The following is a 23,881-nucleotide window of genomic DNA, read 5'->3' as shown; positions in this document are numbered from 1 at the left end:
TGCAAATGATGGCAACCTGATAGATCCAATACCCCTTTATCCTCCATTATTTTGCTCAAGTCGTGCAAATCCATGCCTGTATCCTCTCCAATTGAGTCTATCCATCTGGCATGAGGTCTTCCTCTCTTTCTGCTGCCCTCTAACTTTCCTAGCATTGTAGTCTTTTCTACTGAACCATGCCTTCTCATGATGTAGTCAAAGTATGACAGCCTCAATTTGACCATCTTGGCTTCCAAGGAAATTTTGTACTTGATCTCCTCAAAGACCCATTTGTTTGCCTTTTTGGCTGTTCATGGTATTCTCAGCCCACTTCTCTGGCACCACATCTCATATGCATTGATTTTCGTCTTACCTGCCTTCTTCACTGTCCAGCTTTCACATTCGTACATGGTAATGGGAACTACAATGGTTTCCCATTTGGGGCTTTATAGGGTACCCCAAATTCTGCATTCCTCGACTTGCTGGGAGCATGCACCAGCAGCCCCCCCCAACAGACCAACCCCTAACTATCTGGTACATAGCAATGGGTCTTACATATGGGGCTGCCTGCTGAGACTCTGGCTGGTGTTGTGTCACTCTTCTTTCCTCTCCCCTGACCAGCAAGTGAAAGTACCTATAACTTGTGCCTCATGGTCTACTCTTGCAGTCACCTGCAGAGTTGAGATCAGAAAGAAAAACCACTAGTCATGCTTGCAACAGAAACATCACATGAGTTTTCATGGAACTCTTAAGATGTTCCTCTCCCATACAAGATCAGAGACAGACTGTATACAGCCTGCCACACATATACTGGTCAGTCTTGAGCTGGCCAGGTGACAGAGAACGTTGACTCATATTGGTCCCTGAAGAACCTGGCAACATGTAAAGGAAAAGAACATGATTCCCTACAGATGTTGTCCAACTGCAGTTCCCATTGACCCTGATGTCTGGAGCTTATGGGAGATACAGTTGCAACTTCTGGAAGGCATCAGTTTGGCCTTCTCCAAGCCAACCAGCTAGCTATGCATAATATTTTAAGTTAAAGTGGGACTGGAGTCTCAGCATAGGCCTTATGTTGACACATGTTGAGTTTATTCAGCTATTTTATATATGAAGAAAGAGGTGACCATGTTTCTGAGTCTATTTACTGAGATCCCATTTGTGGGACAGGAGCAACTGGACTGTTGAACAGTGATGTCATGTTGCTGCATTTGCTTTTCTTTTTTTCAAATTTATTATTTTTCATCACAAAATAAAAAACTAAAAAGATGAGTAAGAAAAGCATACAGCGATTTCTCCTTGGCATCAAGGAGCTAGAAATATTTATTTTTAAAAAAAAGAGGAAAAAAAGATCATGAATGATCACATGAATAGTATTCATTTGTTTCCCCTACTCCAGGAATTATAAAATGGAAAAATGTTTCCACACAACAAATTGTTAAGGGGAAATTTTGGAACGTTCAGAATATAACATTTTCTTATACCACTTGGTCAGTGAAATCCATCAATTTGGAATTAAAAATGAACAGAATACACAGATTAACATGGGATTTCCTCCCTACCCAGGGTCACACAGTGTGTGTGTGTGTGTGTATATCTCCAGCTCTCTTCTATGCCAACATTCTGTGAAGATGCCAGCCACAGATGCTGGCGAAACATCAGGAATAAACTCTTCTAAAACATGGCCACATAGCCCAAAAAAACCCACAAAAAACTAAATGAAGAACCCCTATTTAAAAAAAAAAGTTTGGAGAAAACTATACTTCCCTCCCCCCTAAAAAGAGTCCATCCACTGCGATAAGGAGGAATGGGATCTGATGAATGAAAATGCACATTGATCTATTCAGATCTTGTTTTCGGTAGATTGCACTTGTGGAGGAACTAGAAATGGTACTCAGGATCATTGTGTGGAGAACTGGACTGGGACTTTGATGACCCAAATTCAATTCCCCCCCCCCAACCATGAATCTTCCTGTCAGCCTGATCTACCTTGTAGGATTGTGGGGAGAATAAACTGAGTAGGAGGAGAGCCATTTGTGTAGTGTTGAACTCAGTGGAGAAAAGGTGGGATATATAAATAACTGAAAATTATAAATTATATTTCTGTATATTTCACAATGGAAAGAACTCCATTCTATCAAAACAGGGAGCCACAGAAGTATTTTCAGAGACCATCAATGCACTCCTTTTCAAATTTCCAGATATGCAAAACAATATAGGTACACTTTTGAAATTTATTTTCAGTTTTGAACATTGGCATCAAATACATACAAGTCCCTTTATTTAGAATATGATTTGTCACTGGCTGCCTAATGCTCAAAGGGCTGTTTCAGTTTTTCCAGAATTTCCTAGTGGGATTAAATTACAGTGGCTACGCACTCAGAGCTACTACAGACTTCATAGGATGTGTAACAGTGTGACCTGTATCATAGTCAAAAAATGCTCAAACTCTTAAAACAAACAAACAAACAAAAAAGAGGGGTGACAGATGTTTTCAGATCACTGCTATAGTTTTAGCTGAAGCTCCTCTTTGTCTGTGGAATGTCACTGTTTCATTTAGCTTTACTAGATCATATATTACAGCCATTATCCTCTGACAGCTTTTTGAAAGCTCAGTGAAAGCAACATTTCTATCATATTTACCTACAGTCCAAGCTGTAGTATGCCAGGTAGAAAACAAAATCAAAGTTCAACCAATAATACAGGTGGTAGTGGTGAGACACAGAAAAGTACAGACATTTTTGGCAATATCTATACTACAATTTTAATCCAGCTTCAAACCTATTTAACTATTACGGGCTTAAATTCTATAGTTAGTCCCAAGTAGAGCAGACCCATTAGTCAATGGAATTTACGTAAGTGCTGACTCATTATTCAGCAAGTGATTCAATCTAGTCAGGAGTATATAGGTTTCAGGTCATAGCTGGCCACTGAAAGGAACCAAAATTTTGAAGTTCAAAGGTTCTTTTATAAATACCATGAAAAGGGTTCCCCCGATTATTTAGATAAAACCAGGAAGTTAAACTAGTTTCACACTGGATTCAAGTTTTCAGTATAGAAGTGGCTTTTAAGCAAAAAACAAAGACAGCATAACTGTAAATGGGGGGGAGGGACATTTCTACAGTCTAGCTACATTTGCTACATATCCTTCTAGTGTCTGCTTTTCCTATCACAGCACTGAATTTAATTGCTTATTTTCAAATAATACACCATAAGAGTGTGCTGACCAGCAGCAAACTCGACTGGGGGAAAAAAACTAAAAGGAAAAATAATTAACCCCCTTTCCACAATAAATAGACAAAAAAAAAATCTTAGCAGCCCACTTTACTCCATCATGAACTTGTTTCTCTCTCGCTCATGAAGAAAGCCAAAGTTCTTAGAAATAAGAGCAGGGTAGGTTTTTCTTCTCTTGGCCCAACATGTGAAAGAGTCAAAATTGGGAATTTCAGCCATGGAAGTTTGCTTTAGAATTCAGCACTCAAATATACAAGTAGCAGCAGGTTGTAACATATCAAAGGAGCAGCAGAGCAAAACTAAAAGGTGGCGGCGTGGAATCCCCATCCAGGTGTTTGCGAATTATGCAAAGAAGAGTTTGATCTTCAAACGAGTTTCCTCATTACTGCCTTTGATCAATCACACATCACAGACTTGTGATCTAATCTGATAATCCATCCAGTTTTAAGAGGCTGGTCTGTTTATTCTTGAGCTAGCTTGCAGTTGTACCTTCACAGAAAGTGCTGACTTGTTTGAACCAGCTGCACAGTTCTAATAGTTGAAAGCATCACTTGAGTTGAAAGGAAGGGGGCACAGAGAAGCAGGAAGGGGAAATAAATAGATGACCTCGATAATGTCCATCAAATGATAAGATTCCATGCCAACACAGCAGCAGCAGCAGGAAACCAGTCACGTTATCACACCCTCCCCAGAAGCGTTGACCTAAAGGCAATCACAGAGAGAAGAAAAAATATCAATAAGGGTACTAAGAAACTGGCTCTGATAGTTGGCAATCTGTTCCAAGTGTTTTATTTTGTGTCCCTCTGAACTGTCATTAGAAGGGTCTCTATGTGGTTCTGGGTCTTGGCAACACAGGAGAGGCCCTTTCACATTATGTAATTATGACACTATGATTTCACTTTAAATGCCATGGTTGCATCCTATGGATTCCAAAGCCCTATTCACACTATGAAAATAATCTGGGATGAATCCAGGTTGAATCCTTGTTGTTCACACATGTCTCAAATGCAATTTGGGGAGGAGGGCTGGCAAAACCCCTACTTAACTGAGATATTCATTACTGGGTTTTTTCCCGACTTTTCTGAAAGATCCACATTAATCCACATCATCAGCAGTGTGAATAAGTTTCCGGATCAATTCAGACCACTCTGTATCATTCAAAGGAAAGGAGGCAGCTCCATTTTATTGCAAAATGATGACATGTGTGAAAAGGACAAGGGTTAAAATGATTCTGAGCCCAAAACATAATGGGAACAACAATCCTGATATGCACCAGCGCAGCGATCCACATCTCATCAGGACAAAAAAATTAGTGTGAATGCCCTCCCAGACTTGGTGGTTTGGTGAGGCATTACCGCTATCTGGCTCAGAATTTTCTATACCTTTCCCTAAACTGCAAATACCAGGATTCCACAGGATGGAATCATAGCAGCTAAAATTGAAATCATAATGCTATAATAGTGTAGTGTGGAAAGGACCCATAATGTTGCACAGTGCAGAAAAAAGCAGAGCTTGGAAAAGTGGCCCTGCTAATGAACGATTCATATATTCATCATCTGCCAAGCACATGAGTTCATGTGTTGTCATGCAGCTGAACTGCTATGCCTAACTATCCCCAAAGCAGTTTTTCAGAGTAAAACTATTCAGCTTTTTGGCTAGCATGTACAAGTGACACCTGACAAATTTGGTAGGTACTCTACAGCAGTGGAGGTATTCTAAAGCAAGTTATTCAATGTGGGGGCTCACAATTATTATTTTTTTCAGTGTGTCCATTGGCCAGCATGTTTCTTTCTTTCCTGGAAATTTGCTGTGAGCAAATAACTTGGGAACCAGCACTAGTCCAGGAACCACTACTTTGAGTGTCATTGCTCTACAATAACCAAGATACACTTGAGATACAAATTAATAGATCATCTCTTATTCCTCAAACAAAACATAGTGGGGAAGCATCTGGCAAGCCATTACAACCCTGTGAGTAGCCAATCCATGCTTCCCATCTTTGGGAATCCACATTTCCCATCCAGAGTTGGAAAAGGCTCTGCATCTTGTAGAGGTTTAAATCATGCACCTGGAAGCCTCCAGGATACATGAACCTCCTTCTAGGACAAGTCACATGTGTATAAAGGCAATTCAGACATAGGGACAGGGTGTTTCCTGCCACGTCCTATAGAGCACCTAACAAATTTGTTAGACTTTACTTGTAAGTGCTAACTTAAAAAGTAAGCAGTTATAAATAAAACAATCTCTCTGTTGCTGGATTCTGCAGTGCAGATGACCCATAGCAGGATCTAGGGAACTGGAATTGACCCCTGGACCTGCCAAAGTTGTTCAAACCTGTTGGAGAACCTCTTCCTGTATTCATTGCTCTTACAAAAACAGAAACTTTAGCAAAGACTGCCTATGACAACCAACCAACATGGCCAATGCAGTATCTGTGGCTTTTTTAGCTACATATATTTTGTAATATTTTAAAGGATTAATTTAAAAGGTTTAATTCTGAAAGTGAACTTGCTTATGACCAGTGGAATATTCTTTCTGCTTTCTGTAACTAGTCATCAAAAGGGTTTTTAAATCACAGTGTCAAGGGGATAAATCAACTGTAGAATTTAGAAAAGGAGAAGAATTACCCGTGACAGACTGGACAACAGTCTCAACAGAGAAAGGAATAAAGAAAAAGCAGAATTGGGCTAGCTGGGGAAAAAATATGTTCTCAAATTTTAAAAAGAGAAAGATTAAAGATCTTAGTGCACTGAGGATGAGAGGTAAAAACAAAAACAAAAAAGGAAGCAGAAACAGTTTGAAGCATTTCTTCTGGAAAAGCCAAAAATTAAAGTGATAGTTTCTTTTCATGCTCACACTGCGTTCATCTGTTGAGGCATGCAGCAAAAACCTTGGTGCTGAAGGTGTCTAATGGTAGAGTAAGTTTGCAGTCTGATGATTTATTGATGGCAGTGCCCTCTGACACTGACCTGAGTGTCTTCCATCTGTCCTTTTCAATGTGGTTCTCAGGGCCTTCGCTTTCATAGGATGCCAAGTAGAGTGCTGCAGGAAAACAAAGACAGTGTTACCATGACAGACATCTTCCAGACTTCACTCTAGAGGATGATCTTGTGATAGTAATCTGGCATACTGTCAAGTATAAAAGAAACAGGTCTGGATGGCAAAGAACCCTCTTACATGGTTTAAAAGCCTGCAGAATATTCAGAGAGTGAGGACAAGATACATTAACATACGGTTTTTAAGAGGAGGACTCTGCACAGGATACTCCTACTGAAGCAGGGTCATTTTCACTGTCTGGAATCATGTCTGTGCATACTGCCAGTGTTGCTGGTGGAAGAAAATGGATGTGGATGCAACAGCCACAAGAGAAGTGAGGCACTGGAGAAATATGCTGCTTGGAGCCAGCAGATTTTGTCTTCCTTTCCTCACCATCACTGGCAAACCTAAAAAAGGTGCAACTGCTAATGCACCAATGAGATCCTGACCATTAAATCCTCCTCCTTCTAACCCTCCTGTAGCCCCCAGACAGCTATTCTGCAAGGTTTGGGGAGCCTCAGTTGGATCTCAATAACTTCCACATATGGAAGGGACAACCTGCATCTGACTTTATTTTTGTCCTAATCCTCTATTTTAATTTCCCTGCTATTTGATTAGGATTTCTGCCTCTGAGTTTTAGAAAACAAATTTATTAAAATATTCAAAATGAATTAGTTTAAAGGCAAAAAGTTTTATTTGGCATGATCTTTCAAAACCTACATCCCACTTCATCAGGTACAATTGGGTTTCAGCCCATGAAACTTTCCCATTCTGAGAGAATGCTGGGAAAAATATTCTTGTTCTGAGGGAATGCTGGAGAATAAATATAAGGTTTTACTGAATGTGATGAGGATGATTTCACACCAACACACCACCTGGTAAAATATTAATTCTGCCCTTTCCCCACATATGTACAGGTCCAATAACACTGGGTCAATGTTTTGAGCTCAAGGGCAACAATAAGCCACGAAAAATAGACAACAATAAGCCATATAAAGTAGACATGCTGGGGAGTTATAAAAGTTGGCCTGTTTCTTACCATCCTCACTGAAGACTGGGACGGTGAGCAGATACTGAAGGATTTTCCGGTCCCTCTCAAAAGGACACTCCACTTGTTTCCATGTCATAAACTCACTCACTTGTTTAGCCAGTTCCCAAAATTTCTGTAATTAAAAGTAGAACGGGTTGGGGGAGGGGTTTGGAAAGGAAGACAGACCATGTTAGCAAAAAACAAATGAAAGCAAAACAGGAGAGAAAACAAATAAATCAAATGCAAGCCAAATGGAAGGAGAGCTCCATGGTAAAATTTTAAAACAGCATTTGTGAAAGATTAGTTGTATACTTTAAAAACAGTTTAAAAACAAAACAAAAACAGTACCAAATATTACTTCTTATAGCTTTTTTTAAATATCTGGCAGCCTACACACACACTTTCCTCCCACATATACATATGAGAGAATATGAAAAAAGTCAGCATGGTGTAGTGGTCTGAGCACTGGACTATGATCCTGGAGTCCAGGGTTCAATTTCCCACTCAGCCATGCAAACCCACTGGATAACCTTGGGTAAGTCACACATTCTCAACCCCAGAAAATCCCATAATAAGTTCTCCTTAGGGTTGCATAAGTCAGAAACAACTTGAAGGTATACAACAGCAAGGGAGCCATGGAGAAGCAGTGGCTAAATGCCCGTACTGCAGCCATTCACATCTACAAGGTTGTGAGTTTGATCCCAGGGCTCCAGGGCTGACTCAGCCTGGCGTCCGTCTGTAGGTTGCTAAAATGAGTACCCAACTTGTTCAGGGCAATAAACTTACACATTGTAAACCACTTAGGGAGTGCTTAGTTCACTGATAAGTGGTATAGAAATGTAGTTGCTATTGCTTTTGCTAATATAGGCTTGCCATCAAAATGACTACAAGGAGGGAAAGCCATTCTAACCTCCCTAGGAAACCTCCAGAACCTACAGGCAGCCACTGTGAAGGCCTTGTCTCCTGTCCTATCAGCCATACCTATGGAGTTAGAACAGTAAAAAGGACCTCTCCTGAAGATCTCAGAGCTGGGCATGCTCACACAGAGCGCTATGGTCTGTCATATGGCCTGGACCTAGTCCAAATAGGTCTTCATAGCCATAAACAGAACTTGGAATTGTCCCTCAAAACAGACTGGCAGACAGTGAGAAGTTCTAGAAAGGGAGTTGTATGATGCTACAGCCAATGATGAGAGGGGAAATAAACAAGCGAGAGCAACAATTCTCTCTAGAAGATCACTGTGCAGCCATGCTTCCATGCCACTGGGGCAAAGCAGCAGACAGTAAGTGATTCAGTCTATACTCCCAGGCCTGGACTTGCTCACAATTAGCATCAAGAGAATAAGCAGCAACCCTTAGGCCAGGCTTCTTGCTCACATTTTAATTAGCAAAGCATGGCAGTTAAAGCAATCAGGAAATTCTGAATATGCTCTACTTACTTCAAAATTGACATGGCCGTTGGGCAAGCGGTTGGCACAGCCCTCATTGAGGAAGTAGATGTCCTTGATGAGTAGGCTGAAGAAAGGGATCACAATCTAAAGGAAAGACAAACAAGCAAGATCCCAAGTTCAACATCAAATCTGGAACTGAGGACAAACAGCAGTGAATTCAGATTTTGAAACAAACTGGATGTCTATATCCAGATATCCTAGAGACAGAGAACAGAACAGGGTGTTTTTCTATCTTTCACTGAGTTAAAACTAGTATGAAAAGGGCAATTCAGGGGCCTTGGATATGCTGGACTTCATGACCCATCATCCACTGCCAACCAATGGGCATGCTGTTGAGGAGTGATGACTGTTGTAGTCACATCTAGTGGGCACCAGCTGGAGTAAAGATGTGCAAACCCTTGATTCTCTTGTCCCACTGTTTACTCTATCCAAACCAAATTTGCAGATTTTGAAGATCACTACAGAAACATGCAAAACATTTTTCAGTGAGATGGCACCAAAATAAGACAACAAGAAATACACTAGAAACTGTGAGCTAAAGTTAATGGCAGCACGTATTATCATCCTTCTATCCCTGTCTGTCCAGAGATGCCAGCATCAACTCTGATGGACCCTATCTAGCTATAAGGTAACTCAGTCCAACGGAAGGGTCAACTTTTAGGTCTTTTTGCTGAGCACAACCTTCTTAATGAATTCAGTCTAAATAATAGACACTAGTTGAAAACTGCTTTTTATTGTGTGATGGAGTTTTTATAACTGGTGCTTTACTATAGAAAACAAGAAACAGTATCTCCTTCTCTCTCCACAAAGAACCTTCTGGGAAACAACAGGTTGAAGAAGGCACACCTTCAATAGATTTCCATACTTGTGTTAACACTTTGTGCTACTATTAATAAAGTCATGGATTAATTTCAAGAATGACAAGTTAGCCTGCATTTCATATTTTTCATAAGAATAGTTCATAGCCATTCTCAAAACATATTTGGTCTGTACCCATGCCCATGAATGATACATATTTTCCTCCTGGTAATTTCCTTCAACAAAGACCAGCTCCTCTCCCTGTATATTTTTATGAAACACATTAAATTTTAATGGTGATCAAACAGGATAATAGATAAGAAAAGATCGGGCTGGGTGCAAGATCATTTCATCTTCAAATTCTCTTCTTCTGTATTTTTTCCTAAATTCTTGGCCATGTAAGTGAGAACAGCTCATAAGAGTGACTTATAAAGATTTAGCTGGCCCCTAGGATATCATGATCTTCTAAAAGAGGTAGCAAACAATACAGAGATGTCCAATAATAGCTGTGGCCAAGAGGCAGTCTTCCAGTGCCTTGCTCCACATGTTTTCATATTTGTGCCTTTCACTCCCAAGAATAACATTTTTCTTTTCTTTGTTACTTTTTTCTTTTAACCTTTGTTCCATTTCTTTTACAAGCTTTCCTTTTGGGGCAAAACAAACCAGTGGCTGGGCTACAGGAAACCACTTGGAAATTTGCTTTTCAATGAAAGGCATCAAAAGCAAAGCAGGGAATCAAACATAAAATAATAAAATATTTCCATTGCGATGGAAATTGAAAATTTATTTCTGAAAGGCTAAGAATTATATGGTTCATGAATAAGAGGCTGTGCACCAAAAGAGATGGATCACTATAGAGCAGGGATAATGAACCTCTAGCCCAGGGATTCTGGGGTCCATAGGCTGCCAAGAGATCTGTGGATAGATTTCCCCATATTGAAATTCTGACCCAAGGCTAAACAAGATTCCTCCAGCATTGCCACCAACTACTATACACTCTGTAACTGTGATCTACGGTGGAAATGTAAAATTGTACCTTCTCTCTATTGCTGTGAGCGGTCAAAGACCTCTGAGCTGCTCCACGCAGAGCTGTGCGGTAATTGTAGAAGTTGCTGGAAGGGTCCATTTGATGCTAAAGAAAGAAGGAGAGAGGATGTATTGTAGACCACAAGTTTCATGCCATATATAGCAGATCCTAAAGCATCTTAGATTTTTGTAAAACTCCAGGACTTATTTTAGGGAGAACACTGACCATCACAAAGCAGAAACTGGACTATTTCAAGATCACTTATTCACTTTAGAGTGCAAGAAGGCCAGGGATAGACAGAGAAAGCCATTTGAAATTTCACTTTAATCTGATTCCCTACATTTTTGGACATAACAGTAGATTAGTGACAGCCAGTGTGGTGTAGTGATTTGGGTGTTGGACTGGGACTCTGGAGACCAGGGCATGAATTCCTGCTCGGCCATGGAAATCACTGAGTAACTTTAAGTCACACTCTCTCAGCCTCAGAAGAAGGCAATGGCAAGCCCCCTCTGAATAAATCTTGCTAAGAAGCCCCTGTGATAGGTTCTCCTTAGGATCGCCATAAATCAGAAATGACTTAAAGGCACACAGCAACAACAACAGATTAACAAATTGGTTGACACAGAGGTGCCATGCTCAATATCTTCTTCCATAATGCTCTATTAATTTAATTAGGTATGTAAAGTGTAGACGTTAAGTCTTTCCTAAGCTATCTGGGCTGCTAGGAGTTTTCTTCACAATATGCCCATGATCAGCACCATATTTCTGCCCATTGGCTACAAGTGTGACTTCTTTTCCTGCAGTCTTGCTGTGGACCTGACCACAGGCCACCATTCTGAGGAGCACTGGGCTAATATATTCTTCTTGTAACTAGTAGGAAGATTGGGTTGGTAACTTTTCATCCCACTATATCCAAATATGCTCAGACCATTTATATTTTCCCCATCTTTACCAGAACTGATATCAGCCGTACATAAAAAATCACAAAAAAAGAAGTACACTTGCACAGGTGAAGAGTCCCAGAGATCTTTCTCTGTTCTCCTCAGCCTCCATGCAACCCAGATCTCACACTGAAATTTACCTCAAGAATGTCAAACTTGGCTGTCTTGACTTTTGACCAGGTTTTCTTTAGTCTGGAGACAGGACTCATATTCATTCCAGCTTTTAGTTCAAAGGATGGTGGCAGAAGATAAGGATAAGGAGATAAGAGCAAAAGAATATATAAACATTCAAGAGTAAATATATTTAAAATGAGGAAAAGTAAACAATTGCTTTGGAAACTTCATTACACTTAATTTTTTTTAGATGTAGTAAAGAAAGTAAGTAAGTTAATAGGGAAAGTACATAATCAACAGCTGTCTTTGATTTGAGGGAGGGGAAGGGTTTTTAAATGTAGTTTGTGTTAGTAATTGTATGTATAGTTGTAGTATATATGTGACTGTTAGTTTGATATGGTTTTTGTTTAATTTATGTTTTGTTATGTTTGTTTTTAACCAATAAACTTATATATATATAAAAAAAGAATTGCACTGGCTGCCTATTAGTTCAAGGTTCTGCTGGAAACTTTACAACTCAGGACCAGGCTATCTAGTAGCTTTCCTTCTCCTATACACATTCAGTTGAGATCACTTCAAAGAAGGCTTTACTGGTCTTTCCATAAGTAAGAGAAAGTTGTTATTTAACTTCATGAAAACAGGTCTTGCAAATATAGGGGCAGCCATCCTCTGGAAAACTCTCCCATATGTGCTTTAGGATGCAGAAAATGTGGCAGGCTTCAAATTTTCTTCCTTGTTTACTCAAGCTTTCTCTGGCTCCTAATTGACTAAGAACATTGTTTTGTTATTTTATTGTTCTTGCTCTAAGCTGTTAATGATTGGGCTTAGACTGAACAATCTAAATACTTCAGTTCTGATTTTATAGTATCTTTTTGTATATAAACCACTCAGAGAGATTTTTATGTCATAAATGACATAGAAATATTATGAATAAATAAAAAAGGTAGCATCGTTCCAAGAGCACAGAAGTCGTCCCAAGAAGCACACAGGTCACACACAGAGATGCAACAATTAGATTTTCTGCTCTTCAACAAGAGACCCATTCACACTACAGAATCACAGTGTTATTATTCCACTTTTAACTGCCATGGTTCTGTCCTATGTTAGTTTAGGGACGGGTATTTAGAAAGCTCAGCCAGAGAACTGGAGTGTCTCCCTAAACTACCAACCCCTGTATTCCATAGGATAAAACCATGGCAGTTAAAGTGGAACAACAGCACTGTAACTGTATAGTGTGAATGAGCTTCAGGAGTTGTATATAGAGGCTAAATTAGGAGAATGAACTATGAGTCAGTGAGACTTCAACTTTAATCTCACCTTTGCCAGGAACTGAACATGGAAGGTTGACTGTCTTGCAGTTTCAGACCTGCCTCCCCCACCTCATATATGCAACATAGAAGATAAAAATACTAGGGGTTGTTAATAAGGATTACATTTAGATTATGCATGGCTTTACAGACCGCCCAAAAGGGTGGTCTGAAACGTGCCTTCATTTGCTGCATGAAGGCGCCTCAGCGGCCAAACCGCGTGGCTCCTCCACGCAGCAAAAAGAAGCTGTAAAATACAGCTTCTTCTTGCGGCATGCTAATGACGCCGCAAGGCGCCAATGGCACACTTGCAGCGTCATTATCGCCATGCGATGTGCGGACGATAGGCATCCACGACGTCAAGATGGCAGCGCCCATGTAGAACGGGTGCTGCCATTTTGTACGCGCCGAGCACGTACTAGGGTTAGGGGCATCCAGAAAGGACACCCCTTTCTAACCCTAGTACATGCTCAGCACGTACTTTCAGCACATATGTAACGCGCCCAGGCTAACTGTGTTGGACACTTGAAAATGTCATGTAAATATTAAGAACTATTATTATTAGTTCTACCAAATATACAACATCAGTGTTGTAAGTACAAGAGCCAACAAGGTGGAGAGAAGCTAAGGAAACATGCGGAATACTAGCACTACAACCTTAGGTCTCTTTCACACTGCACAATTAAAGCATTATGATTTCACTTTAACTCCCATGGTTGTATCCTATGGATTGCAAGGATTTGAAGTTTTGTGAGGTACTTAGAATTGCCAGCAAGAGTGCTCTAGTGCCTAACCCAACTAAAAATCCCTCAATTCCAGAGGATGCCATAGTAGTTAAAAGTGTACCCATTTGTGTAATGTGAAAGAAACCTTAGTGATGTCACATGGCAAAGTATCAGAAAAAGGAAGAGTCACAGGCAACTGCTATTGGAAGAAACCATCCAGAGTTGACCTAACCCCTGTTTGAATCAAAGGGACCCATCTTATTTCTAAGTATCCTTTACAAAGGGGATGGGGAACCTTGGGACTTCCAGATGCTTTGGATTTCCATCATCCCCCAGGGATATAGCCAATGGGAGGGGATTGTCAGAGTTGAAGTTGAGAAGGTCAGAAGGGCCAAAGGCTGCCCAGGTCTGCTTTACAAACATTTTTTTTAAATGTGCATCTATGGAGAATGCCTGTTTATACTCACAAATGATGGCCATTAAAGAGTTGAAGTTGCCAATGTTAAAGCACTCCCGGGCCACATCAATGAAGTACTCTATCATTCTTGCTCGGTGTTTTTTCTTCACAGGCTGCAGGAGACAAAAGGCCAACAAGGGGGATAAGAGTATTATTTACTCAGCTTCAGGCTCAAACATCAAGGCTGAGGAAAGGGGGCATGGGAAGGAACCAGACACAAATATTTTTTTTAATATATAATAGTTCTCTAAGTTTACATTTTGTTTTACAGATACAGTAAATCTGAAGAAAAAAACAACATGATAGACAAGATTTTGCCAGACAAAGAGAGGGCAAGTTTGGGTGGCTCCAGCCTTCACTCATTTTGAGTCACAGAATGTTGTTTCAGCTTGCCACACAGCTGACTGGGAGGAAGTGAGTGACAGTCCAGGAAAACCCATTATATAATAGATTTATTAGTCTTTAAGGGGACACACAGGGTTTTTTTTTTTGGTTTGTTTTCACTATTATAGACGAACATAGCCATACCTTTGGGGGGGGGGGGGAATTACCCACTGTGGGACTGTCACTTCTCTTGCAGTGAAGCAGTATCTACACAGAGGTCTAGAGCCCACTTCAAATTCAAACACACAATTCTTTGCAAGCAGGCTTAACGTCCTGCCATCCTAAAAACACAGCATTCCCCCAGAGTGATGGAAATGTAGGTTTTATTCACAGGTATGTGTCTGAAAATTAACACCTGGTATACCTGGGCATTTCTTAATATTTATATGCCCCAGTACTCTTTTCCATGCCCATGGGAGCAGTGCTATTGACATCACCGGTTTCTCCCTCATTCACAAATGCAGTGACCTTGCTGGACAATGTGCCAGAAGCCATGTGAAGCTGAATATGAAGTTACACCAGCCTGGATTGGTAGCCCATGAGCAAGCACATGGAGGCAGCCCTGACTTGGTTGCGCCCTTGTGTGCTTACCTGGTAATGGTCGATTGGTAATAGTTACCTGGTAAAGGTTCAGAATCTGAGGAATTGAGAGATTAGGAGTTGGCAGCAAAGTCAGCCAGTTCAAATCAAGAACCAGGCTTGCAAGTGCACTGTTTCTCAAGTTATTATCTGCATGTGTGAATGGGCCATGGTAGACATTAAGAACCATGGACAGAGGGTCAGTTCGCTCACTCAGCTTGTTCTTGTTTTTGTGCCTTCAAATCATTTCCAACTTATGGCAACCCTATAATGGGGTTTTCTTGGCAAGAGTTATTCAGAAGTTGAGTGAATAAACTATCTGTCCTCAAATGTCATCTAGTGTCAGTTATTCCAGTAGGCTACTCAAGCCCTTTCCATCTCTAGTGGTTATTATAAGAATTGCTAACTCCTGAGCTCAAGAGAAAGAAAGAAAAAAAATAATTTATTTTTTTTTATTTCTCCTTTATCATTTGTAACACTTTTGCCTGATGAAGAAGCCAATGGCACTTCAATGGCTTGCAACATGTATAATGTACCTTTGGTTGACCCAATAAATGTATCACTGTTTTGTGGGGTTTGAATGATACTGTACTTTGCTATATGGCCAACACAGTTCCCCTGGATATGTTTCCTGAGCTCAGATTACTCCTCCTCCTTACGTAATCCTTCCCCTTTGCATGTCACATCTAGCCTGTGCCTTATGTTTAGAAGGTGTCATCATTCTGAGAACATATAAATGCACAAAGAACTGGGGGTGGAGGGGGGAGAGCCAAGCTAAGACAGATAAACCTACCATACATATTTCTGTGGCAACCAAGTAGCTGAGCCTGTTGAACCATTCCACATACGCTTCCAGGTTCCGTGTCTTCTTCCGATCACCATAGCAGCTCTAAGAAGACAATACTGTCCATTAATTCCCCAGATCATTTTTCTGGGTTGGTTGGTAGATATTCTAATCTTATAGTGGTACAACTGGCTTAACAAGATGCTTAGGAGCTTAGGCTGTGTTCGAATGAGTTTCACTCAAATGCTCAAAGGTGGGACTTGTGCTAAAACATATAAGGTAGAAGGCTGACTATGAAATACCTGACTTTGTTGTAAACACAAATTGCAAAACCTCTTTATACTAGTGTAAGAATCTATCTACAGACCGAGTATCACAGAACCATGTTACCGTCTTTTTAAGTAAGCCACTGTAACTTTGTGGTCCAACCCAGGATAAGTCATGGGCAATACTAAGCAATATTCTTCCTGTAACAGTTCCTGACCACATATCTATTACAACTCCCAAAATCCCCCCAGCCAGCATGGTCAATGCAGAGGATGTTTCTGAGAGTTAAACTAAAAAAAGCTAACTTTTCCAAGCTCTGCTTCCTCAACCAATGGACTCATAAATTGAGTTGACAAACATTAGTTGAATTTGTTTAGCAGTATAAGTGAAAACTGGTACCATATTTTATAAATTCCCACAATCCCCCCTCCCATACACAACTGTTTACCTTGTCATTATCCAGTGGATCCTTTTGTACAAATGCTTGGACAAATTCTTGGGGTCCAATATAATTAAGTCTCTCCTGAAGGAAAGGAAAGAAGAATTCAGTTGTGCATTGCAAGTTCCAAAAATGACACCTAACTCACCAAAAAAGTTGAACTAATAAAGTTGAGGAAATGAAGTATAAGGAAGAAAGAAGCATCAACTCACTAGCTCTATGTGAGTTAGCTGCTGGGCTAACATATAGGGGTCACTGCAGACAGTGATGATATCCCGCTGGATGGCCTGGGGTTTGGTCTTCAGAACCGTCAGTCTGTCCGTTGAAGCTGCATTGATTTTTGCAAGTACCTCCTCATACTGACTGAGAGAAGCCAGCTTACGAATGAGACTCTGGATGATTTGCTGTACATTTTTCCTGTACATCTGCTGAAGGAAAGGGAAACAACAGTTTCACTAGAATTCAAATACATAGTTTAAATTTTATGCAATGTAATATTTTAAAATACAATACACACACACACACACGGAAATAACAAGTGTGAGGACAACTAGATATTTAATAAGAAACACCTACAAATAGTCCTCTTTGTACAGGCATTATTTCTGTCAACCAGGGAAAAAAGCTTACATTCAGCCTGAATTTGATTAAAAACTGTCCTCCCCAAAGTCTATGTGTATTGTTGGAAGAGGACTTCATTTGGCACTATCTGAAATACTTCAAGCACATCTGCATATTACTCAAAATGAATACTGGCACTGACTTGGGTAGCATTGCCTTTACCTTGTTGTTGCTACTGTTATAAGCTTTCAAGTAGTTTTCAACTTATGTTGACCCTAAGGTGAACATATCAGGGTTTCCTTGGGAGGATTTTTACAGAGTATTTGCCATCACTTTCCTCTGAGACTGAGAGAGTGTGACTTGCCCAAAGTCACCAAGCAGGTTTCCATGCCTGAGAGGATTTGAACCCTGCTAGCTATTTTTACTACTGCTCTTACTAACTACCTCCCCCTTCCCTGCAAAAGTTCTGTTTTCCAGAAGGGTACTCTGTATGAGGACCATTTGATGAAATGAGTGACCCAATGTGGCACAGTGGTTTGAATATTGGACTGGGGATGGGAGACCAAGGTTCAAATCCCATTTCAGCCCTGGAAACCCACGTAGTAACCTTGGGCATGTCACACTCTCTCAGCCTAAGAGGACACCAATTGCAAACCTCTTCTGAATAAATCTTGCCAAGAAAACTGGTGGTAGGGTCATCATAAGTTGGAGTTGACTTAAGGATACAAAATAGGGCATTTGACGATGTAGCCTTTCATCCACAAGAAGCCTATGCCATAACAAAACTGTTCTTCTTTATAGTGCCACAAGACCCTGAAAACTGCTAAGATCATGTCTGGAGTTTCACCTCTTGATTTCTTGCCATGTTAACTGAATAGTCCCAATTGCCAGCTGCAGCCCTTAGGCTGGATCTATTAAGCACCAGTCATGTGAATGGAAATATTCCCCAAAGTTTAAAAAAAAAAAGTGTAAGACCTTCCCTTACAGACAAAGAGTACTGAAAGAGAGAAACCTTCATGGCTTGGAATAAAGACCTTGTGACTTTGTGTTTATTAAAGGGCATACAACCAAAAACAGAACTAATGCATTGCCATAAAACACCAGCAAGCAAATCTGAAATCAGACTGAGCCCGAGAAGTAGATTTGAGCATAAACTTTTTTGTATTAGCAAATTTTGAAATACTACCTTTTTGAACTACAATTGCCAGAATCTCCAAGTCAGCACAACTAGTGGGAGATCCTCGGAGTTGTAGTCCAAAATATAATATTTGCAAAAAAAATTCTTGTCATAAGCCTCTGTCTCAGGTCCCAAATCTGAAACTAATTATAATGTTACTGGAAGATTTGCTCATTTCAAAAAAGAGAGGAAGGGGGAGAATGGATATGTAAAGTAAAGCTATAAAAGGTTTTTTTAAAAATACAGAAAGCATTTACCCACAGATCCCTTTCCAGTAAAAACCATAGACTAAATTATCCTTCCTGTTCTGGTTTAACCTCTCCCCAATGTCAATCAGCTTGTGGTCATGCAGATAAACTGTTTGGGCACGTTGTATAGTATTGCCAACACAATGGCATATCTGAACCTATGATGCAAGGAAATCACGACCAATGCCATGCAGAAGACATGTACATGGAAAGGGTAACTGTAAACTGAAAATACATACATTTTTTCTGGGATACAGTAGTGCTAACAGTAACTATAGTGTATTATGGTTTCTATTATAGAAAAATAATGTTTTTCACTCTCTCTTTTTTTAAAAAAACAAAGCCCTAAGCCTTCTGGTTAGGGGCAGGATCAAGCTGTGAAAGACAATGACAGTTCTGGTCTGCATTTTTCTGAAGGGCACCAAGGGAATGCATGACAGCTCAGGAGACTATAATGAGAGATGGCTTTCCGTAGGGAGACATACACACATGTATATACACACACAGCCCAAAGGCAAAGGGTACCCTTATCACTGGATGCCTCTTTGATTGGCTATAGAAGCAGATCCTTTGGGTACAACCTCATAATTTGACATTTCAGCACATAAAGGTCAGGGCTAAGATAAGGCCTTCCAATACAACCCTTTCTAAAGGGGTAGAAACATTACTCTGTTGTAGAAAAACAAGCTAGATAGTGGATTTTATTTTATTTTAAAAAAAAAAAAAACAGCAGCTAGTCCCTTCTCCTCAACTAGCATACAAATGTTGCATGTATTTGGAAATGAATGTCATTATGACTGTGTTCTCCTATCTTTTTTTTTAACTACATATTTTAGATACGAGGTGCCTTCTGATTTGATTACATGAACTGCAAAACAATAAGGGACTAACTTGTTAAATCCTTCCTGAAACTTTGCAGATGAGGATCGAAGATTGAAACCCACCTTCTCAGTCCAAACCTATCCTTCTGAGATGCTCAGACCCCCCTATTTTCTGCACCACAAAAAGGAGTTAAAGAAAACTATGAGGCCAAGGGGAAAACCCACTAAGGGTGGCCATATTGTCACCTGGGGTAAAAATGGGAGCATGGATCTGCAGAATAACTGTGTTTTTAGAAATTTCAGTGCTCCTTCAGTGATCTGCAATGCAGCACAATAGAAACAAGGTCACTGGTGTCTGCATTCACCCTTCCAAGAGAATTACTATCCAATATAAGTAATAATTTATGACATCCAGAAGCGTACTGACACATCAGTTTCTGAAAACTGCAGAATGGGAACCAGCGGGAAAGCCAAACACTTAATAACCTAGAGATGAATAAAGATCTAATGTAATGTATTCCCATCTCCCACCCACTCCTACTAAACTATTACTGTTGCAACATTCAAATGTTCTATTTTTTAAAGGAAGGTAACTAAAAAGGACTTATTTTAGTTATTTTGGAGAAACAGGCAAGCAAAGAATTACTTTTTATAATATTGCAACTAACTACAATAGTATTTTTTGAGCCTCAGAATTGCAACTGTAACAAATGACTTAAAAAAAAAACAGGCACTGAATTTGAGATGATATAACCAGGGAACAAATCAGCATTAGAAAGTGCAATAACTCTCAGTGGAACAGCAACCTGTTAGCATGCCAAAGGTTCCAGAAATGGCAATTAAACTAATGCCATCAACACTTACAGCACTTTTGATTGGATTTGTGTGCCTTCAGGTTTGAAGAACTGTGCCAGAGTCTTTAATTCTGGATCTGATACAGTCCAAAAAAAACCCCCTTTCTTCCAGCAATGTATAAAGCACCTTTCTATTGTCATACACCATCCTCAGTGGTACCTTTGGTGGCCACATGAGAGAAGACTTTCTCTGTGGCTGCTCCCAAGCTGTGAAAGCCCTTTCCCAAATAGGCTAGACTGGCACCTTCCTTACTATTTTTCCTCAAGCCAGAAAAAAACTTTTATTCCAGCAGGTCCTTGAGAATTGATTTTTTTTCCCAGGGGAAACAGGCCTTGCTAATGTGTTGGACTTTTATTTGTTGTTATTGTTTTAATTTGTTTTCACTAGTTTCAATTTTATGATGGCTTAATTACTTTTTAAATTTTGCATGCTATTTTTAGCTATGTTTGTTTTAACTTTTGCAAGCCCCCTTGCACCTCAAACTAGCCATAGGTGGTGGAGGTGGTAGTAGTATTGGTACTATCATTATCGTCATCATCATCATCATCTCCAGTGTTTTCCAGCCGCTGACTCCATATATTTATGAGCTAATCACAGTCCATTTTCTACTTCCTTATAAACTAATTTTAAAGCACAAAATTACTTATTCTCACAGAAATTGGTCCCATAACAATTTATCTTTTGGAAACCCCTTATATACTACTATGGAACACACACACACACACACACACTATTGTGCACAGCCATAATCCTCTATGCAGGTGACTCTTTGTGCATCTTGGGAAACAAGCCAGCCCTAACTTAGATATTTTTATGCCCCTCTCTCCATAGTTTTCCTTTTTAAGGCTCTCTCTCCTTTCAAGAGAACACTGATCCAAACTCTTGAGTGACAAATTAAACAATGCTTGTAAATACTTCTAAATATTAATATCCCATCCTAGGCTTGCTAGATGAGGTGGGATATAAAGTCCAAGGAAATAGTATATGCAAGCATGAATCTAAGCATTTGTGCACCCACATGCTAGCTGGCAGGCACCAGCTGGTGAACAGGTGGCTGGCGGAAGGAGAAAGAGGCAGCTGGGTTGAAAGGGGGGTGGAAGGGAGGAGAGGCCCAAAGGGATTTCAGAAACAGTTCAGGGGTTGAACATCTAGAGGCATGAGGACAAAGAGGTTGTATAGATGAGCACAAGAATGTGAGGTGCAAAGCCAGGTTATGTCTGGATAAAGGCAGTCTTTCAAAACCTGTTTGCATTGCAAATGATCAAAGAGTCATGTTTTGCAAATTTTGGATCCTTGGGCTTCAAATGCATCACCCTTTTCAGAGCCTGAAGAACTTACTTTTGGATTATTACTCCCAGAATTTCCCATCCAGCATGGCTGATAGTTCCACATATGTAGAGATAGCTCCCTTTTCCAAAGGAACACAGAATGAGGAGTGGGCCCAACAGATTATTTCTTTCTCACCTCTCTCCCAGGAATCATAGTATTTAGACTGATTTTTAAAAATTCTTCTCCCACTTGACTCTTTAAACTTTTTTTTTTTGTTTACATTTCTTTCATTCAGCTCTGAAGCCTGTAACACTTAAAATGCACACCTCTGGCTCTCTTTCCACATCACCATTCATACCTGTACAGAAATAGCTTTAAAGAGCCTGGTAAAACTCCTGTGTAAAAATACTATGAAGTTCAGCTCAAGATGAAATGTTCTAAAACATCAGAATTACTGTGCCAGCTCAAGAGACTTACCTCATCCCCACTGGCTATTTGATGGGCCAGGTCCTTTAAATTCCTCATCATTCGCTCATCTCTAAAATCATACGGAAAGGTCTCTGTCCACTCCGTTAACAACTGCAGGATTTTGGGGGCAATTTTCCGTAGCCGGCTCTGGAGAGAGACAGACAGAAAGGGAATGAATCTGATACAAGGATAGGCATGTGATTTTTAATGTGCTAGGATTAATCTTGTCTGGCCACTGGCCTGAGCTGTGGCTGATGGGAAATGGATTCCACAGATCCCTGGCCATTGGATGCACCAATTCATTATGGGTTTCTAAATGGGCGGGTTAACAAAATTATGCTCTCTTTCTGTCCTAGCAGAGAAAGTGGAACCATTTCTTTAGTCCAGGAATACATCATTGCTCAATGCTATGCCACTGTCTATTAGAGGGCAGTATTACTTAGTATTACCTCTACACTGTAGAAATAATGCAGTTTGGCACCACCTAAAGTGCTGTAACTCTATCCTATGCAATCCTGGGATTTTTCCCTTTACAAGGTCTTTCGCCTTCTCTGCCAAAGAGTGCTAGTGCATCACAAAACTATAAATCCCAGGATTCTCTAGGATGGAGCCATAGCAGTTAAAATCATGTCAAACTACATTATATCTGCAGTGCAGATGCACCTTTACTCTCCAGGAAGAAGAGTAGGAGAAGATCTCTAGAATAATCACTCATTACTTCATTTAAGATTCCTTCTCCATGTTGCACAGAGGATGCACTGTCTTAGGATAAAGTGTCAAGCCTGAAATAGTTCCAAGGAACTAAAGCACTGGATTCCACAGAGATCTGGGAAGAAACAGACTGTTTCTTTGGCGGGATACAAACCGCCGCTTTGCGGCAGTCTCCCACCGGCGCCATTTGCTCCGCGCGGGAGCTGCAGCAGCCAAACCGCACGGCTCCCGCGCGGAGCAAAAAAGAAGCTCCATTTCGGAGCTTCTTTTTGCGGCGCCTTTATGACGTCGCAAGGCGCTGCTGGCGCATTAGCGACATCATAGGCGCCGCGACACATCTGGACGCTATGCGTCCAGTATGTAAAGATGGCGGCGCCCATGTGGAAGGGGCGCCGCCATCTTGTACGTATTCTATACATACTAGGGTTAGGGGGGTGCGGAAGCACCGCCCCTTCCTAACCCTAGTACGTATAGAATACGTACTATATGGTGGTTTGTATCCCACCTTTGACTCTGCACATGATCACCTCTTAAAGGTTTAGGCAGTTTGCACATTCTTTGTAAAAAGGTAAGGTATGAGTGAATAAAATTCATGAATACTGCAGCATTTGTCCCTTGCAAGTTGCATAAGGTGATATTAAATATCAGTTTCAAACAGTGCCAGACTTGCACTCCTGTGCTTGGGCAATGCAACTCTCTCTCCACTGAAGGGTTATTTACTCATACATGCCCATCCCTGGATAACATATCTGAACATGCAACTTGCTTCCACTGAAACATCGCTGGGATGAGATTGGCATTGAGCAATATGGCAGCTCTTTTTCATGGGAAGAATATACAATAGCATGCAAATCATCACTAGATGGTATAAAGCAGAAAGGTTCTAGCCTGTCTGGACATATGGGGACATCTAGCTTTTTTTTTGTTAAGTGCTGTGATTACAGCAAGAAAATGACTTTTGTATACAGTGTGACCAAACACAGCTTATTAAAAGACCTGGGTTCAAAATTATGCTCAGTCATTCAAGTTCATCAAATGGCCTTAGTTTTGTTACTGTTCTCTGTATAACCTACCCTCAGGGTTGTGTGTAGGTAAAACAGGAGGGAAAGAAACACATACAACACTTTGAAGTTCCTAACTAATGAACTATACATAGTCTCAATATATCCGGAGTTAAGATATTTGGGCAGTCTTGTGTTTGCATGTCTTTCTCTTTTCAT

The 23,881-nt window shown here is 40.4% G+C and overlaps 1 protein-coding gene across 6 annotated transcripts in view; it reads right to left on the bottom strand.

The window, feature by feature from the left end:
• Window positions 1-2,199: 2,199 nt before the first annotated feature.
• LOC149313197 (ras-GEF domain-containing family member 1B) overlaps window positions 2,200-23,881 on the bottom strand; it is a 268,019-nt gene continuing 246,337 nt past the window's right edge. For 3 of the 6 annotated variants that reach the window (XM_089526246.1, XM_089526252.1, XM_089526250.1), the window contains 11 exons: window positions 21,960-22,097; window positions 16,764-16,979; window positions 16,561-16,635; window positions 15,855-15,950; window positions 14,109-14,211; window positions 11,636-11,715; window positions 10,564-10,659; window positions 8,718-8,813; window positions 7,289-7,412; window positions 6,070-6,255; window positions 2,200-3,915 (listed from right to left, as the gene is read on the bottom strand). In XM_089526246.1, the coding sequence (XP_089382372.1) occupies window positions 6,077-6,255; window positions 7,289-7,412; window positions 8,718-8,813; window positions 10,564-10,659; window positions 11,636-11,715; window positions 14,109-14,211; window positions 15,855-15,950; window positions 16,561-16,635; window positions 16,764-16,979; window positions 21,960-22,097 (1,203 nt within the window). In that variant the 3' untranslated portion in view covers window positions 2,200-3,915; window positions 6,070-6,076. The remainder of the gene's footprint in view (window positions 3,916-6,069; window positions 6,256-7,288; window positions 7,413-8,717; window positions 8,814-10,563; window positions 10,660-11,635; window positions 11,716-14,108; window positions 14,212-15,854; window positions 15,951-16,560; window positions 16,636-16,763; window positions 16,980-21,959; window positions 22,098-23,881) is intronic. The other 3 variants (XM_089526248.1, XM_089526247.1, XM_089526249.1) reach the window with 3 other exon arrangements.

Source organism: Sceloporus occidentalis, unplaced genomic scaffold (genome assembly GCF_023333645.1).
Source record: "Sceloporus occidentalis isolate IW3139 unplaced genomic scaffold, rSceOcc1.0.p SCAF_5, whole genome shotgun sequence".
Lineage (NCBI taxonomy): Eukaryota > Metazoa > Chordata > Lepidosauria > Squamata > Phrynosomatidae > Sceloporus > Sceloporus occidentalis.
This window is presented reverse-complemented; position numbering and strand designations above follow the sequence as displayed.